Source organism: Elephantulus edwardii, unplaced genomic scaffold (assembly GCF_000299155.1).
Source record: "Elephantulus edwardii isolate Elephantulus edwardi_28Jun2011 unplaced genomic scaffold, EleEdw1.0 scaffold00028, whole genome shotgun sequence".
Classification (NCBI taxonomy): Eukaryota; Metazoa; Chordata; class Mammalia; order Macroscelidea; family Macroscelididae; genus Elephantulus; species Elephantulus edwardii.
In genome coordinates, this window is record NW_006399778.1 from 9924215 (window position 1) to 9942908 (window position 18694).

At 36.7% G+C, this 18694-nt stretch overlaps 1 protein-coding gene across 2 annotated transcripts in view; it reads left to right on the top strand.

Moving 5' to 3' along the window:
* Positions 1–18694, top strand: part of USP48 (ubiquitin specific peptidase 48) — a 145283-nt gene that overhangs the window by 71942 nt on the left and 54647 nt on the right. For both annotated transcript variants that reach the window (XM_006883556.1, XM_006883557.1), the window contains exons 9-12: positions 5124–5303; positions 10911–11039; positions 12007–12156; positions 16363–16560. In XM_006883556.1, the coding sequence (XP_006883618.1) occupies positions 5124–5303; positions 10911–11039; positions 12007–12156; positions 16363–16560 (657 nt within the window). The remainder of the gene's footprint in view (positions 1–5123; positions 5304–10910; positions 11040–12006; positions 12157–16362; positions 16561–18694) is intronic.

Consider the following 18694-nt stretch of genomic DNA (forward strand, 5'->3'; position numbering starts at 1 on the left):
ATTCATGAAATTCTTCTGTGTCTTCCAATTCCTTTCGATACAGTGACTCAGTATATTCTTTCCATCTTCTTTTAATACTTCCTGGATCATTTACCTTACTATTTATTAATATTTGCTTCTTTCTCATTCTTTGAAAGTATCCAAAAGTCTGTATAAAGCTTTCTTGGACTTTTTATAATAGTGATCTTAGGACAATACTGTAATTGTCCTTTTGTGATTTATTTACATCTCTCATACTAACGTATCCTAGATCCGTCCATGTTGTGCAGTGTTGCATGAGTTGCTTAATGCTTTTTAGTGATGCATAACACTCTATTGTGAAAATGTACCAGTTTCTTTAGCCATTTATCCATTGTTGAATAATTGGGATTGTTTCCCACTCTTATGTAAATAATACTTCAATAAAATGCATTATGCAGATGATATAACCATGCTTGCTGAAACTGAAGAGGACCTGAAGAGCTTGCTGCAGAGGGTCAAGGACTGCAGCAATATGAATTGAAGCTCAATATCAAGAAAACAAAGATTCTCGGTGAGCTCTGGTGGCCTAGTGACAAGAAGATGTGCAGTTCAAATCTACCAGATGCTCTGCTGAAGAAGGAGGGACAATCTCCTGTACCAGTCAGATCTGATTTGATGGTACACACAGAAAATTAATTAAAAAAAAAAAGAAAACGAAGATTCTTACCACTGGGCCGATTGGCAGCATCATGATTGATGATGAAGAGATTGAGATTGTTGACAGCTTCAGTTTGCTTGGCTCTATAGTCAGCACCCTTGGTACCAGCAGCCAGGAAATTAAAAGATGAATTGCACAATCTAAAGAGGATAAAATTGATGAATGGGACCTTCTAAAGATTAAATCTCTATGCACATCAAAAACTTTTTTCCAACAAAGTGAAAAGGCAATCTACAGACTGGGAACAAACATTTGGTAATACCATTACAGACAAGAGTCTTATAACAAAAGTTTACAGAATACTCCTGGGCCTCTGCAAGAAAAAGCCTAATTACAGAATAGGCAAAAGACATGGAAAGAATTTTCAGAGAGGACGATATCAGAATGACAATCTGACACATGAAGAAATGCTCCAAATCACTGGCAGTAAGAGATGGAAATCAAAACCACAATGAAGTACCTTCTCACTCCAGTAACAGTGGCAGAATTTAACAGGGTAGCAAGTAATAGATGTTGGAGAGAATGTGGCGAGATAGGAGCTTTTACAGATTGTTAGTGGGATTGTAAAATGGTGCAACCATTTTGGAAGTCAGTTTGTCCCTTCCTTAAAAAGCTGAACATAGAAATTCCATATGACCCAGATGTTACACTACTCGGAATATGCACTGAGAATATGAGTACGGAGGCACAAACTGAGATTTGTACACCAGTGTACATAGCAGCATTATTCATCATCGCAAGAACATGGAAACAGCCTTAAATGTCCAACCACAAAGGAATGGATTGAGAAATTATGGTACTTTCACACAGTGGAATACTATGTACCACACAGGAGCAATAACTTTGTAAATTATTATCTGACTCTGGAAGGACTGGAGAGCATTATGATGAGTGAACTAATGCAGTCTCACAAGGATAAATATTCTATAAGACTGTTACTGTAGAATGAGTATAAGGATCCAGGAGGGTTGGGAGAGGCCCGGGAGCAGAGGGATGTGGATGTTCAGGGGAATAGGTGGAGGGATGAAGGAAATGGAAAGAATTTGTTCAGATTTGTATTAGAATTTTATAAATGAACTAATGAAAAGAAAAGTAATCTGGGAGGGGGAAAGGGAGAAGGTAAAATGTACAACAATGTATGAATGAAAATCTAAATTTTCTGTAAACTTTTGTTAAAATGACAAACTAATTTTTTTTATTAATTTCAGTGAACATCTACAGAGATTTTGGATTTCCATTCATTCATTGTTGCACTTTTCTCCCCGCCCACCCCCCCCCCACCCCCAAAAATAAAAAAAAAAATTTATTTAAAAAAAAGGACGAATTTCATTGGGAATGACTGCTGTCAGAGACTTCTCCAAGGAACTGAGGAGCAACAGTGTCAGTTTGGAGACTAAGGTGTACCTGATAATACTTGTTGTGCATCAGAGAGCAGGACAGTGACTAGGGATGATAGGAGAGTTGACGCCTTTGAGCTGTGGTGCTGGAGAAGAGTATTGAATATACCATGGACTGCTAGGAGAACAAACAAGTGCATCCTGGAGAGGGTGAAATCAGGTTCCTCCTTGGACGCAAGGATTGTGAAGCTCTGACATACTTTGGACATGTTGCAAGGCAGGATCAGTCCTTGGAGAGGGACTCGTGATTGGGAGGGTGGGGGGACAGCACAGGAGAGGAAGACCCTCGAAGAGATGAAATGATTAAGTCACTGGGGTTATAGGGATAGGTGTGTCGAAGTCAGTAAGATTGGCAATGGATAGAGCAGGGTTTAGGACTGTTGTACATAGTGTTACTATGAGTCGCAAGGGACTCAACGGTGCCTAACAACAACAACAAATTGCATGTACGTGTGCTAGTTCGTGTTTTAATTCTTAGTCTTTGGAAAATATATATATATATTAGATTATTGAGTCAAAAGATATTTCTCTTCTGTGTTGGGATTATTAATGATTATTTTTTCAAATTTTTTTTATTATTATTTTGTGTGTGTGTGTGTGCGCGCGCGTGTGTGTGCATGGTACCGTCAAATCAGATCTGACTGGTACAGGAGGAGATTGTCCCTCCTTCCCCGGCAGAGCATCTGGTGAGTTCGAACCGTGCGCCTCTGGGATTGTAGTTGCAGTTCCTTGCCACTAGGCCACCAGAGCTCCCCATTAACGATTATTTTAACCCATCTGTTTTCTAACTTTTAATAACAAAAGTATGTAATAGAAGCAATATTTTCCAACGCATTTTACTCTGTAGTTTCTGAAGACTAGACTTTAAAACATTATAAATATTTTATATTCAAACATAGATACTTCTGTATTTCCTAATATTTTGATAGATGGGTCAGAGCCTTTCTTGGATAAACTTTGCACGTAATGTATGGACTATGATTTGCAGATTTTCTTTATTGAGTGTAGAATAAGGTCTTAAAATGCTTAGGATGAGGGAGCTCTGGTGGCCTACTGGCAAGAAGCTATACTGCAATCCCAGAGGAGTATAGTTCGAATCCACCAAATACTCTGCTGGAAGAGGAGGGATAATCTCCTGTACTAGTCAGATCCAATTTGACAGTACACACACACACACACACACACACACACACACACACACAAATAATAATTATTTTAAAAATGCTTAGGATGAAATCTGAGTGCAGAATAATTTTCAATTTTTATTGCTTTCTCTTATGTCTTTTTTTTAAAAAAATTAATTTTAATGAAAGTTTACAGAGACTTTGGATTTCGACCCATTCATTGTTGCATTTTTCTCCCTGCCCAACCTCTCCTCTAGTTTGCTCTTCTCTTTGAAAAGTAAAAGAAAAATTACTTCATTGTTATACATTCCTTCCCGCCAAATCCGCTCCACTATGCAGCCTTCGTTCTGGACTCCTGTCATGACAGTAATACCTAATCACATATCTCTTCTAAACAGTTCTCTCCCTCATCTCTTTTATTGCAGTATACATTATTTATCCATCTTTCTCAGTCTCTCCCCAACCCTGATGTCAGTCCATTCTAAAACAGTGGCACTATGTGGTATTTGTCCTTTTGTGACTGCGATATTTCACTCAGCATAATGTCCTCCAGGGTAACCCATTTTGTGTAATATTTCATGAGATCCTTGTTTTTCAGTGCAGCATGTTATTCCATTGTGTGAATATACCACAGCTTCTCTGTCCATTCATTTGTTGATGGGCACTTGGGTTGTTTCCAACTCTTTGCTATTGTGAACAAAGCCGTGATAAACATGAGTGTGCGTATATCTGCTTGGGTGTCAGTTATGGTCTCTTTGGGGGTATATTACCCTAGTGGAATTGCTGGGTCAAATGATATTTCTATTTGCAACATTTTGAGAAAGCACCATACAGCCTTCCATGGTGGTTGCACTATTTTACACTTCCACCAACAGTGAATAAGGGTTCCAGTTTCTCCACAACCTCGCCAGCATTTGTTTGCCCCTCATATCTTTTTTAACTGTCTTGTCTACACCTATTTTAAGTACAGAATGACTAGAATTTTTTTTAAAAATCAGTATTCTTTTTTTATAGAAATAGTAGGGTTTGGTTTTGGTGTTTTTTTTTTGTTGTTGTTGTTTTGTTTTGTTTTTTTTAGTTTTACAGTCCTATGTCAATGACTTTTTTTAAGACATAACTACTTAATCTAAAATTGTGATGGCAAGGTGGGATCTACCCAACTGTTGGCAAGAATGGTGCTCAGCTAAGAATTGTGAAAGCGTGCAGATATTCTGGAGGTGGGGGTCCAGGATGCTCTCAGTGTCAGTCTGTTTTTCAGAGAACACGCAGAGTTAAGGTGCTGCCTTCTGTATTTTTAGAAGTCAAATTTTACTTGAATTTGAAATGAATTTTACATTTTCATTTTAGATCTATTGTTCTGTGGCCTATTGGTCATTATGAGTCATGGTCAATCTGACAGCACTAAGCAATTTTATATGTATACACATAAATACACCCCCCCCCCACATATATATTTATATTAAGGAGCTTATAGCCACTGTCAGCCCAAAGACAGGCATTCAAATCCACCGGCTGCTCCCCGGTAGGATGGGCCATCTCCTTCAGTGCGATTTACAACCTCTGTTAAAGTCAATTCAACATACGTACATTTTAGGTAATATGTTCTGAATTTTATCTTACGTATTGACAGTAATAATCAGTATAATTTAGGCTAAGGACAATGGGAACTTCATTCCAGTGTGGTCCCTTGCTGAGAATTTGCATTTCCATTACAGATGTACAGATTCGAATCTGCATTTTAACAAGATCCCCAGGTGATTTTTATTTGTAAGTCTCGTAATCTTTAAGAACAGCCTGAGGATTTTGTTAAATTGTAAATTAAGATTCAGTTTGTCTAGAGTGTAAATTTTCAACACAGGGTCAAATCAGAATGCCCTTGGAAGAAATAATTTCTAACGTTCCTTTCGTTTTCTCTTTTTCTAGATGGAGGCTATGTTTATGAACTCAGTGCAGTCCTCATACACAGAGGAGTGAGTGCTTATTCTGGCCACTACATCGCTCATGTGAAAGATCCCCAGTCTGGCGAGTGGTATAAATTTAATGATGAAGACATAGAAAAGATGGAAGGAAAGAAATTGCAACTAGGGATTGAGGAAGATCTAGGTAAAACCTTTAAGTTGTGAGTGCCCTTTTAAAATACAACTTCTTTAAACTGAAAATATTTGTGGTAAATCATTATGGCCCAAGATTGTTAGCACAGATAGCATTTCTAAGCATCTTTTGTTAACCATGCCTGATCTAAAAAACAAAAAAGATTTTGTGTAAGATATTTTAATTGATGTAAGGGGAAGTATTAGGCTAAAAAGAATCTATTTCTCTAGAAATTTATTTGTGAAAAACAACTGTAATATTGAAATTATGCTCTGAGGACAGTACCTCCTTTCTCACTATTAAATATCTCGTCCCTGTGCTGGAATGAGGAGCTGCTTGCTGTTTCATAGTGGTGAAATCCGCAATAGGAATGACTTCTTGAAATAGTGTCCTACTGTGTAATGCTCATCAGTTCTACTATCTTGGACCAAAATATCCTTTTAGTCCTCAAAGGTGTGGATAAATCTTCTAATAAGACCATTCCTGTTGGGTTTCACTCCTCTTCTCATATAAATTAATTTTTGGGTGATTTATGAGTCTGGGTCTAAGTGAATAAAAAGGAATTAGGCGTAGGTATATGAGGAGAAATGTGGCATCAGGATTGGTGGAAGATCTATCAATAGTCTGCATTATGCAGATGACACAACCCTACGTGCTGAAACTGAGGAGGACCTGAAGTGCTTGCTGATGAGGGTCAGGGACTGCAGCCTTCAGTATGGATTGAGGCTCAATATCAAGAAGACAAAGATTCTCACCACTGGACCAATTGGCAGCATCAGGGTAGATGGTGAAGAGATTGAGATTGTTCACAGCTTTAGTCTGCTTGGCTCCACAATCAACACTCTTAGCACCAGCAGCCAGGAAATTAAAAGACATAGTGCAGTGGGAAAGTCTGCTGTTAGGGACCTCTTCAAAGTACTGAAGAGCAGCGGTGTGTCTCTGGAGACTAAGGTGCATCTAGTACAGGCCATGGTCTTTGCAATCACTTGTTATGCGTCAGAGCTGGACAATGACCAGGGAGGATAGAAGGAGAATTGATGCTTTTGAGCTTTGGTGTTGGAGGAGAGTGCTGAGGGTGCCATGGACTGCTAAGAAAACAAACAGATTCATCCTGGAGATGGTTAAACCGTGCTGCTCCTTGGAGGCAAGGATTCTGAGGCTTCATCTGACATACTTTGGTCATGTTGTAAGGAGAGACCGGTCCTTGGAGAAGGACATCATGCTTGGGAACGTGGAGGACAGTCGCAGGAGGAAGGTCCTCTGGGAGGTGGATTGATTCGGTGACTGGGGCAATCAGGATGAGTGTGTCGGAGACACACTGATACACAATATGATTGGTACAGGACAGAGCAGAGTTTAGAGCTGTTGTATATAGGGTCTCTGTGAGTCGCAAGCGACTTGACGGAACATAACAACAAACAAAATATAGCTCCCACTCTTGTCCTTGGTGGCTCAGAGACTATGTCTAAAGTGTCAGACCCAGGGAGGTACATGAAATGAGGGCTGGCTTTTAGGGTAAATAGAAAATCATAGTAGTTGCTGATATTTTTCTGTTTGTTTTCGTTGCTTAAATTTTTTGCCGGTTGTGACATTTTTGGCTTGGAGAAAAACTGACATGTTACTACTTTAAATTGTAAATACTTATTCTTGACTTTGTCTGACTGTTCTTGTAGCTTTTTAAAATTTTTTTATGTGTGTGTGTGTGTGTGTGTGTGTGCACGCGCGTGCCGTCAAATCGGATGTGACTGGTACTGGAGGATATTGTTCATTTTTCCAAAAGAGCATCTAATGGATTTGAACCGCTCAACTCTGGGATTGCAGTGTACCTTCTTGCCACTAGGCCACGAGAGCTTACCTTGTAGCTTATTTTTTATTCACTTTAGTCATAATTGGATAATTAAAAGCTTTGTTAAAGCTAATCTGACACAGTTGGCTCGAACATGGCAGGTACAGACCTATCAGCTTCCCATTCCAGTGTTTTAATACTGCATTGCTGTGTGCAACTGTATTTACAGCTTTCACTTATGTTTTCTGTTAATCAGTAATGAGTTGGCACAGTGGCACTAGGTTTTAAGCACAAAAGAGATTTGTGAGGGTGCTGCATGAATGGACAGGGTTTTATTCTGTTGTCCGTGAGGTCAGTTTAAGTCCGAACTTGATGTCACCTAACAACATTTACCAGTAATAGAAAGTATTAATCAATTCCATTAGTCTACTGTTAACTGTATCCTGTTCAAAACTTTTTCCTTTTGAGTTTACAAATCATACGGGTTTTTTGTTGATAGACATGTTGTTTTGTAACACTGTAATTACAAATTCATCAAATCATAATTATTTTATAACATTAATTATAATCTAGTAAGATAATTATAATGCTAATCAACTCTTTCACTGTGACACTAATTTGTCAAATGTGATAATAGTTATCCATGGTGGACAGTGTTTGGTGGAGCTCCAGATTAAAACAGGCTTGGAAGCAGGAGTGGCGTCCACTTGCACAATAGCTTGCCTCCAGAAACTCTGTGAACTTGGAGAAACGATGAAATTTATACAATTTTCCGGTCTTTTGTTCATAGGCTTGTTATGAGTCATCTACAATTCAATGGCATTTAACAACAACAATCAACCCTTTACTGTTACCTTGAACTTCATTCATCCTCTTGAGAGCTTTTCATAATTAAATCTCTATAGGGTAATAGACCTTTTAAATGTCATACTTTCAGTTAGAAATTACTATCCTCTTCTGTATCTTTTTTTCTTCAAATTGTACAGCTCCATAATTAGTTCCCTCCCTTCCCCTGTACATCCTATACATGTACTTTTTGTAAAATTTTATTTTATTATTTTTTATGTGTGTACCATCAAGTCAGATCTGACTGGTAAAGGAGGAGATTTGCCCCTCCTTCTCCAGCAGAGCATCTGGTGGATTCGAACTGCATATCTCTGGGATTGCAGTGCAGCTTCTTGCCACTAGGCCACCAGAGCTCCCTTTATATATGTAGTTTGAATACTTCTATTCTCTGTGACAGTAGTCTGCAAATTTTTTACTCTTGCATTTACTATATGAATTTTTTCTATTAGACAAGCTTATATATTTTATTAAGTTGATATCCCACATTTTATTATAAATTAGCTGCAAATAATGTAATTTTATATACTTTTATTTAAATATTAAAAAACTTAAATGACAAAACTACTTTAAAAAAGTGTGTGTGTGTGTGTGTGTGTGTGTGTGTGTGTGCGCGCACGCGCGCAGTCAAATTAGAACTGACTTGTACAGGAGGAGATTGCCCCTCCCTCTCCAGTAGATCATCTGGTGGATTTGAAGTACGTACCTCTGGGATTACAGTGCAGCTTCTTGCCACTAGGCCACCAGAGCTCCCAAACTACTTTTTTAAATGTTCATCTCTCATCAAGTTTTTTTTAATAAATAAAATATTTATTTTATGCTAGTTTACTTACAAAGTTCATATACATTGTTTTTTATATAGATTTTTCCAATTTTCTTCACCCACCCCTCCCTCCACCCATCAAATTGTATGACCCTGTGTTTAACCACACCACTGCTTCCACCCACCCCTCCAGGATTCCTCTTATATATTTACAAGTTAACTTTCTATTTCTACAATAATAACAACACTATTTTTAAAAAAGTATCTCATTAAATGATACAAGGATTTGAAAATCATCCTTTTCAGAGCTAGATGAACAACTCTTCTTTTATAGTAGGATATTTTTTATATTTTACCTTTCCCCTATACTGATAGTTACCTTGTAGTCATCCTACAGAATTTTATTCTAATGTAATAGACCACATTATTTGGTATATAGAGTTCTTAATTATGGGGAGAAATGTTCTTTTTTAAAAATATTATTTTAATTATGATTTAACAAATGTTTACAGAGACGTTAGATTTTCATTCATTGATTGTGCACATTTTCCTTTCCTTTTTCCCCAGTTCACTTTTTAAAAAAAATATTCATTAGTTGTTGCACAAGGGGAAAAGATGCTGATTTCAATAATATTTTACATTTTACCTCTGAGTAACCTATATAAGTTTTGTCAGTTTATTAAATTTATCACATGGTGATAAATTACTTAAAGCTATATTAACAGGCATTTGGTTCTCTTCCGGTGCTTTATATTTTATTAATGAAAGCACTGAGGAAATGTGCTTATTATTTGATATAGGTGGAAAAGAATTAATTCACATTGTAATAGTAACTCTGTGCCAAAAATGATACAATCCAAAACTTAAACCCATAAAGTGACGATTTTTGTGACTATAAAGGTTTGGAAGAGAGAATCGAGCTGCCAGCCTTTTTGGTTAGGGACCCAGTCATGTTATGCACTATGTTTTCAGGGCTTCTAGAGTCTGTATTGCTTATTGCCATCAAATTGCAACCAACTTATAGTTGATCCTCCAGTGTGTCTTCAGAGGCTATAAATTGCACAGAGGAGATGTCTTATCTTTCTCCCACAGAGAGGGACTGGTATATTCAAACTACTTGAGTATGTCACCCTTGGGTAAACTTCCTACATTCTAGACCACTAGAACTTCCTAAGTGATGTTGAAACAAATTGTATCTAGTAAACTTAGCGAGTGTCAACTGATTTTGTAAATAAAAAGAATTGAGAAGACCGGACTGTCTCAACCCTGGTGCACACATTTCACATTGTTGTTTTGTTTTCACACAGCCAATGATGTGTTGTTTTCAGATAGATGATGGGTCATGTTTTAAGAAGTGTTATAAAAAGAGAAGTAGATAAAAACCACCATGGAATCTCAACTTGAAGTCATTTCAGTAGAAAAGTACATAGTGAATCTGTGTGTACTGTCATCCACTCTGAACCTACTCATACTTAACCCTACATCAGGTTTTCAGAGGTAGTGAATCACACAAGAGGAGATTGCCCGTCCTTTTGTGTAGAAGCAGTGGATTCGAACCACAAGCCTTTGGGCTAGCAGTGCATCTCCTTACCACTACGCCACAAGAGCTCTATGTAGTGAATTTACTACCTGATGTTTGATTTCCTTAGAACTTTCTATTACCTTAGAAGGCACCATGATATGTACACATCCAGTTTGAAGATCACTGTGTGATACATTTGCAGTCTGAAGGGCTTAATGTTGTCTATTTGTGCAAGGATGACACACAAATTCTTGAAGAATTCCATAATTTTTCAGAGATTGTGAGGATGGCATAGGACAGGACAGGGTTCAGATCTGTTGTTAACTTGACAACACCTAACAACAACAGTGAAATTCATAGAGCATGCTTGTTCGCATTCTAGCCCGTATTTATTAACAGGTTGTTACATTTCTTTGGTCAGTTCTTTTAAGGTAACTTAAGACTCATAGTACTTTGTTCTTATGACAAATTGCTTTTTATCTTTTAAAGATGGAATGTAGGTAACCGGGGTGGTAGACATTCTTAAATATTTACAAATCCCAAGAGGGCTAAATTTGTGTGACCTCGTAATGTCTTAGATTTATGTTGTCTTGAATATGTCTTTAGAAGTTGCTTTCTTGTGCACTCTCCTCCCTGACCCCAGGGAAGGAATAAACAAATTGTAGGCATTCTAGTGTAATCATCTTTTTTGTTTCTCTACCTCAGCAGAACCTTCTAAATCCCAGACAAGAAAACCCAAGTGTGGCAAAGGAACTCATTGTTCTCGAAATGCATACATGTTAGTTTATAGACTGCAAAATCAAGAAAAACCAAACACAACTGTCCAAGTCCCAGGTAAGCCATTTTGGAGGATTTTATCAAACAAATGTTTAAAAGTAGGAATAACAGCAAGGAATAGATTGCTTTATTCTTGATAGTAAGTAGATTCCATATAGTAAACATTGAAGAAAGCAACTGTTAATCACAAATTTGTCTTCCTGATTTTTAATTTTATTTTATTGGGATTTGAGTGGAATCTTATAAAGAAGTTGCCATTTCATTCTCTTATTATACAAATTTATCCCCCATTCCCTCATCCTTCATTCCCTAATGCATGTCTCATAGCAGCTTGTTAGGTGCATTACTCATAATGTCTTACTGTCTCTTAATTTCAGAATTACCTTTCCTTCACATATTTCAGTATCATGTTCCTTGTATATCCATTTGCCTTACTGACTTTTTAGAATATGAGAGCCTTTGACAATATCAGTCCACCTTATCCTGTCTCCCATAAACAGAAAAGTAAAGATGGGGAAAGAATTGCAACTCTGGTTGAAATGTGTTTTCAATGAACAACTTGATTTTCTGTTGTTTAGTTTATAGGATAGTTAATGAGGGTTAGCGACTTATTTCTAAATTGTTCTAAGTGGAAGGAAAACAAATAGAAAAACAGCAATTATTGCTACTGGCCTGAAGATACTCTTAAGGTGTGATTTCACCTAATGGTGTTCTCTGCCCTCTGACATAATTTTTGAAGTGTTATTTCTGAACTGTTTCATTGTTCTGGCTGACTGGTGATGTCTTGGAGAATCAGGCTGGTTGAATCACCTAGTATTGTTATCGCTATGCTTGCTTTTACTTTTGCGTTCAGAGTAAAGGTCTGCAGCAGAAGCAGAAGCCTGTGGTAGGACAGTTCCACAAGAGTTTTTGCCAGTATTAGATGTAATTTTCTGGCCAGTATTGGATGTAATTTAGAAATCAGGATGGTTCTTTGTTCTTGAAACCAGGATAAAGTTGCTTTTTGTCTTTCTATTTTGAATAGCTTTTCTTCAAGAGCTGGTAGACCGAGATAATTCCAAATTTGAGGAGTGGTGTGTTGAAATGGCTGAGATGCGTAAGCAAAGTGTGGATAAAGGAAAAGCAAAACATGAAGAGGTTAAGGAGCTGTACCAAAGGTTACCTGCTGGAGCTGGTCTGTAAGATATTCTGGGACAGTGCTATTGCCTTTAAGTGCTTTGTTTTTTTAATGTTCACAGCTATATATGAACAGACTTTTTCTACCCTTTCTCATAACCTACCATAGCCCGCTTATGCACTCTAAAATGACTGTGTAAACAAACTATAACTTGATAAGTGTACCATTCCATATAATTTTTGTTATCATGTATGTTTTTTTGTTTTGTTTTTTTAAAATCAGAAACAGTAAATTATAAGGTTTAGGTCAGAACTATTCATACATATCTCTTACAAATATTTTTCTTTTGTGAAATTTTAACTTGTTCTTAAGAAAAAAACACCGTTGCATTGCTGTGAAAGCAAATCACCTCTTCTTCCTTACACATTAACAAGCATTCTTTTAATATGAGTGCTATTTTTATATTTTAGTGTTGATTTGAAATTTAGTATCAGATCTTTTTATAGATTAGAAAAGCTTTCTGCTGACTCCTAATTTCCTGAGAATTATCCCCCATAATCCCGCTCATCTCTTTATTGTATGTATTTATTCAGGTTAACTTAGTGCTTCAGAAACAAAACCTCTTTTAGGCTGATAATCCACTTGTAAAAATCTCTTATCTTTGTCATTTCATCAACTTGAATCCCACAAATCCAACCCCTACTTAAAGAAGAGAAGCAGTTTAGTCCTAACCTAAAAAAAGAAATATTCTAACATAATTATACTTACGATTTTGTCTTTTTGCTATCTTAATTTTCCATTACTAGTGTATCCTTATAAACTCTTAAATCTGTAGGAAGAATTTGAGAAGTTCTTTTTAAATTGCACTATAATTTGATTTTGACCTTTCTTTGTAACTGTTTATTCTAACTGTCCCACAGGTTGGAATGATCCCAAAGAATTAGACTGACCTTAAATTTACTGGAAATAACTTAGAAACGAACTCATAATTCAGGTCTCTAAACTTGTCAAGCCTGTGCTCAAAAGATTTGAGACCTAGAAATACACTTTTTGAACTTTATTCACAATGTCTTATATAACTGGACAAGAGAATTGCGCTTATTGACTCTAAAATCAAATGCTATTCTAAAACCCTCTTCAAAACCAAACAACCCAAAGCTGGTGTATGTCAAGATCATACCATATTTTTCTTGGCTATCCTGACTCAACCTATAAAAACCCAAGAACGTTTTCTGTTATCTGTACTTTTACTAGTTATGAACCTAACAGTTTTCCTCCATGTGCAGTAAATTTACATTGTGCAAAGTTTATGTTGTCCTAAAGCTGTAAAACCTCAACATTAATGATCATGGTTTTGTGCTTCCAGCTGACATCTTTTGTTACGCATTTTCTAAATCTTATCTTGGCTTATGAACAGATTTCAAGACGGCTCATTTGTCCTAAAATCTTAGCTTCACTGGGAGCATGAACTATTTTGACCCTTTTGGTTTAAATGGAAATATGCTTAAATTATTTCTGGGCAAAGGATCTCAGATGTGATCTAGATTCAATAACTTTGAAAAAGAAAATCACTTGTGTTCAAAATCCAAGCTTTGTTTTTAAGCCGCAAATAATTTTGAGGCAGAATGCACATTTCCCTTTGTTAAATGTTTAAACAACTGTTGTTTCTGTTTATCAAGTGCTGGGATGTTGTTACATAATTCAGTATTTCAGACTGATTAGAGTTCTCATTCTCCTTTAATCTCCACCCCTTTTATTGTGATTTTAGTGTAATTTAGCAAATGATACTAGTTTTTCATCTAATCATTCATATACTTTTAATGAATTGATAACAGTTTACAATGCCTAATCAGTCTCCTACTAAATACTCCTTTCTGTTCACTCAGTGCAGTGCTTTCCCATCCCTTTTAACCATTCACCCGTCTTGGAATTAGATTGTCCATATTTTTGAAAGACTGAGCTCAGGTAGTTTACTCAGTTACAAATGTTACGGACCTTTTTTTTAAATCTGTAGCAGAAATAGCTGGGTGCTATGGTGTAAAACCTTCCACAAGGAATATCTGCCTAATTACGAGAAGTAGACTCTTGTTTTCAGGAAAATCTTAGCAGATATTAATGCAACTTTTTATAGTCATAGAGATTAAAAATGGAAAGGAAAAGATGTTTATCTTTCCATGGATCTCCAAAACATGGAAGTAAAATCTGGAAAACCGGTAAGACTGAATAAATACAGTAGTAGGTCAGAATTATGGGCTGAGTCCTTGCTCTGTTCTACTCCTTAGTGTAAAATCATACAGATTATTCTTAATCTTTGTATGCTACATTGAGTAGCATATTAGACTATTCATTACCAGAAAAGTAAAATACACTTGGAAGTGTTATGTGGAATTTTAGTGTGAGGCTAAACATTTTTATCTTGAATTAACTGCTTTTGAGTCACAGTGTTCTATGACTCAAGGTTACGGTCTTCCTGAATTCCATCCATGTCTCTTCTGACCAGGAGTGCTTTGTACATTTAGTTTTTCTAGACATCTTTCCTTTTAAGGGTTAGGATTCTTTGATTATTATTTTAGGACAGTACCAGTAAACTGATAATGTCCTTTCTTTTGCTCTCCTTTGCTGCTGAGAAAACTAGAACACCTAGTGAATAATTCTTAAGTGTTTTTCTATACCAGAGTCTTGTTTTTTCTTCCTTTGATAGCTTTTACTTTCTAAAAATTTTAATTTTTAAAATTTTTTAAAATTTGTAATTTGTAAAAATAGTTGACCATATTTGAAAAATGATGAGAAGAGTTTAATATGTTTTTTCTATTATATATTTTTTGTTCTTGAGATGTGTACTATACTCTGACCCTGGCAGACTAAATGACAAATGTATTTAGTCAGATAAATTACAAAAAAGTATTGGAAGATGTTTTGACTATAATTTACCACACTGTGTTTCAAAATACAGTCATGTTACCTACACTGCATGCACCTCAAGGTCTCTCCTGTGGTACAGTTTTTAATGTAATTCACTTTTCTGTATCTGTTTTCTTTCAAAAAGCTAAAACTGCTTTCCATTTCTTATCTTTTACACTCAGCAACATCCTTGTAAGGTAGGTAGAAGGCAGGTATTATTACCTTCATTTTACAAGTAAAAGACCTGAAGCATAAAGAGTTTAAGTGACTTGCTCAAAGTTCCGTTTCTTGATGGCAGAACTTGGATTAGACTTTAGTCCTGACCTGCAGTCCTGTGCTCTTCCTCTGCAGCCAGTTTAAAACTGCCCTGCTGGAAGTCGGTTTCAGCACAAATTAGGATTCAACACTTTCAAATCTATACAAATTGAAAAATGTGTCACACTAAAATGGAAGTTAGTTTCCAGACTTGTATTTTCAGGAAATTGTGAAATTGGTGGAAATGGGCTTTGAGTTGAAGTGTGTAGCCTCAGATCTCATCAGAAGTAGTACATACTCAAAACATATAAATTCAATCTCTGTATGTTTTCTTCTATGTTTTATGCTGAGACTCAATGGAGATCTTTGTAAGTAATCAAAGCTGTCCCTTTATCTTTAATTTTGGCATTTAGGGAACTCTGACTCCCTTTCCCCAAATTAAAATTCATTTTAAGGTGTTCAGTTTTCTCTTTTACGTTTTATAACTTGAAAATAGATAATTTAGGTACTTTATCCTGCAGTGTTTTGTTTTTTTTAAATTGTTTACTTTCTTGGAATTAATCATGATTTAATGATTAGATATTAGGTATTTGGATTAGGGAATTAAATACCTCTTCTTAATTATTATCAATATCACCCTGGATGTGGAACAGTATAGAGGTTGAAATGGGCTGATGAGTTTTCGTTTCTAGCTTGAAGAAATCACAGAGAGTTCTTATTTTTCAGATGTATATTTAAGAAAAGAATATTCATGATGTTGAGGAATTGGATGAGATTCTATGATTTATGAGCCAGTGTGGATCATGGCTTACAGTTAGTAAGCATGGGTGTCCTGATCGAAGCTCTGCTACACTAAAGCAAGATACTTCTCTCTGTGAATGCCTCTTCTGTAGAATGTGGTTAATAATACCAGCCAGTCTCATAGAGCACTGTTCAGAATAGTGGTGATTAAGTGGAGCTTAGTGTGCTAGTCATCACACATCTTCCCAGCACAATGATACTTTTTACTTTGCTAAGAGTTTGCAGCATCTTTTTAGAAAAATGAGCACACACTTAGTAAAAAAGCTGTAAAAATACATAGGCCTTTCCCATTGCTTTCTTCCTCAGAGCCCTATGAATTTGTTTCCCTTGAGTGGCTGCAGAAGTGGTTGGATGAGTCAACACCTACAAAGCCCATCGATAACCATGCTTGTCTGTGTTCCCATGACAAACTTCATCCGGATAAAATATCAATTATGAAGAGAATATCTGAATATGCAGCTGACGTTTTCTACAGTAGATATGGAGGCGGCCCGAGACTAACTGGTAACTCAAGCGTGTCTTCTTTGCTTTAAATAGAGTAACACTTAAACCTCTTATGAACTTTAATGAGATGGACTTTATAGTCATTTGATCCAAAGTATCGTAGGCCAAATATTCCTTTAGTCTTGCAAAAAGGATTTTCTGAATAAATGAGAATTTAAGCAACTTTATACATGGTATGTTTAATAGAAAAAGCAGAAATAAATAATATATGTTTGAGAAAAGCATTTAGTATTATTGTCCCTTTATATAACTGTTGCTGTTGTTTACCATTGAGTTGGAACCAACCCATAGCTGACCCTCCAGCAGGTTTTCAGAGACATTTTATTCACATGGGAGGAGATTGCTATCCTCCTCCCATGGAGAAGCTGGCAGTTTCAAACCGCCTGCCTTCAGGATTGCAGTGCAGCTTCTTGGCACTAAGCCACCAGAGCTCACTTTTTATGTAATTACTCTTCAAAATACCATGGACTGCTAGGAGAACAAACAAATTTGTCCTCGAGAGGGTAAGACCAGGCTGCTCCTTGGAGGAAAGGATTCTGAAGCTTCGTCTGACATACTTTGGACATGTTGCAAGGAGGGACCAGTCCTTGGAGAGGGATGTCATGCTTGGGAGGGTTGAGGGACAGAGCAGGAGAGGAAGACCCTTGATGAAATGGACTGATTCAATATCTGGGGTAATGGGGGTAGGTGTGTCAGAGTCAATAATATTAGCACAGGATATAGCAGGCTTTAGTGCTATTGTACATAGAGACATTGTGAGTCACAGGTGACTTGACGGCCCATAACAACAGCTCTTTAAAATAAGAATTTTTGCTTTCTCTGAGGACCGAGACTTGAACCCTGATCTCATAGATTACATGTTTTATTTTTCCCCACTGCCTTGACTATTGCTAATAGTATCGGATATGTAAATTGTTACTTAGCATGAGATTGACAATTACTTCACTGTATTGTGAATATGAAACTATTTATATAGGCATGTAGTATATATGTGTGTGTGTGTGTGTGTGTGTGTGTGTAGTATTTTTGGTTCTCCCATTCTGTCCACCTTGAAACATTTTCCTTTCCTTAATCAAAAGTGCATGATGATACCCACCTGCCCACTCATTGCTACTATATGAAATACTTTTTTTTTTATTTTACACCATGTTAGGTCATAAAAACTGCCAGTTATCTGACCGAGCCTTTTCTTATTTTGCTTTCTAGGCAGTGTTTTTTATTTGGAACAACAATGAGAAGATCTCTTTTTTTTTTTTTTTTTACTTACTAGGTGAATGCTCACAAAACAAATTTCTTTCAGCCAATTGATATACATTTAGTTTGATGATTATTATTTATTGAATAATTACAATATTACAATGGATTCACAATCTTCATTTTATTGTTGTAATTCTCATTTCTAATAATGCTTTTATCCCACCTTGTCATGCCTTCAAGAGTTTTATCCCTGGCCACATGCTACCTTTTCATATTATGTGATTTATTGTTCTAAAAAGTGTTTGGTTCCCTTATACTCATTGCTGTCTCGTGGAACTGACTCATGAGTGACCCTTCAGCCAGCTGTAACTTCTTGTCTGAGGCTGAAAATCTTGTGATAGGAAATGGCTCATCTTTCTCCCTCTGAACTGCATGGATTGGAACCTCTGGAGAGAAGCGGCTTTTGAGTTAGCTGTGCAACTCCCTAAAGACTTCACCACCAGAGCTCCATGGCTCCCTTGTAGGCTTGTCTGTTGTTTAGCTCAAAGTTGAAGCACAAGAGTGACATTAGTTCCAGGCTTGAAGGTGACTAAGGCTATAGTCTGTCCGTTCCACCAGGGTCTGTCAGATCAGTAAGCCTGGTTAGTTTAATGGGTTTTTTTTTAATTTTTTGTTCCCACTCCATCCCCCATTCTGTCCAGGATTTTCCTTGATGATTCCTTTTAGAACGGGTAACTGGGTATTGTAGCAGATGTAAGTTGGATCTTGGCTGAAAGCAGGGAATACCAGAGGAATGTCTATCTGTGTTTCATTGACTATGCAAAGGTGTTTGACTGGGTGGATCATAACAAACTGTGGCTGACTCTGAGAAGAATGGGAATCCCAGAACACTTGATCGTTCTAATGCGAAACTTATACTTGGACCAGGAGGCAGTCG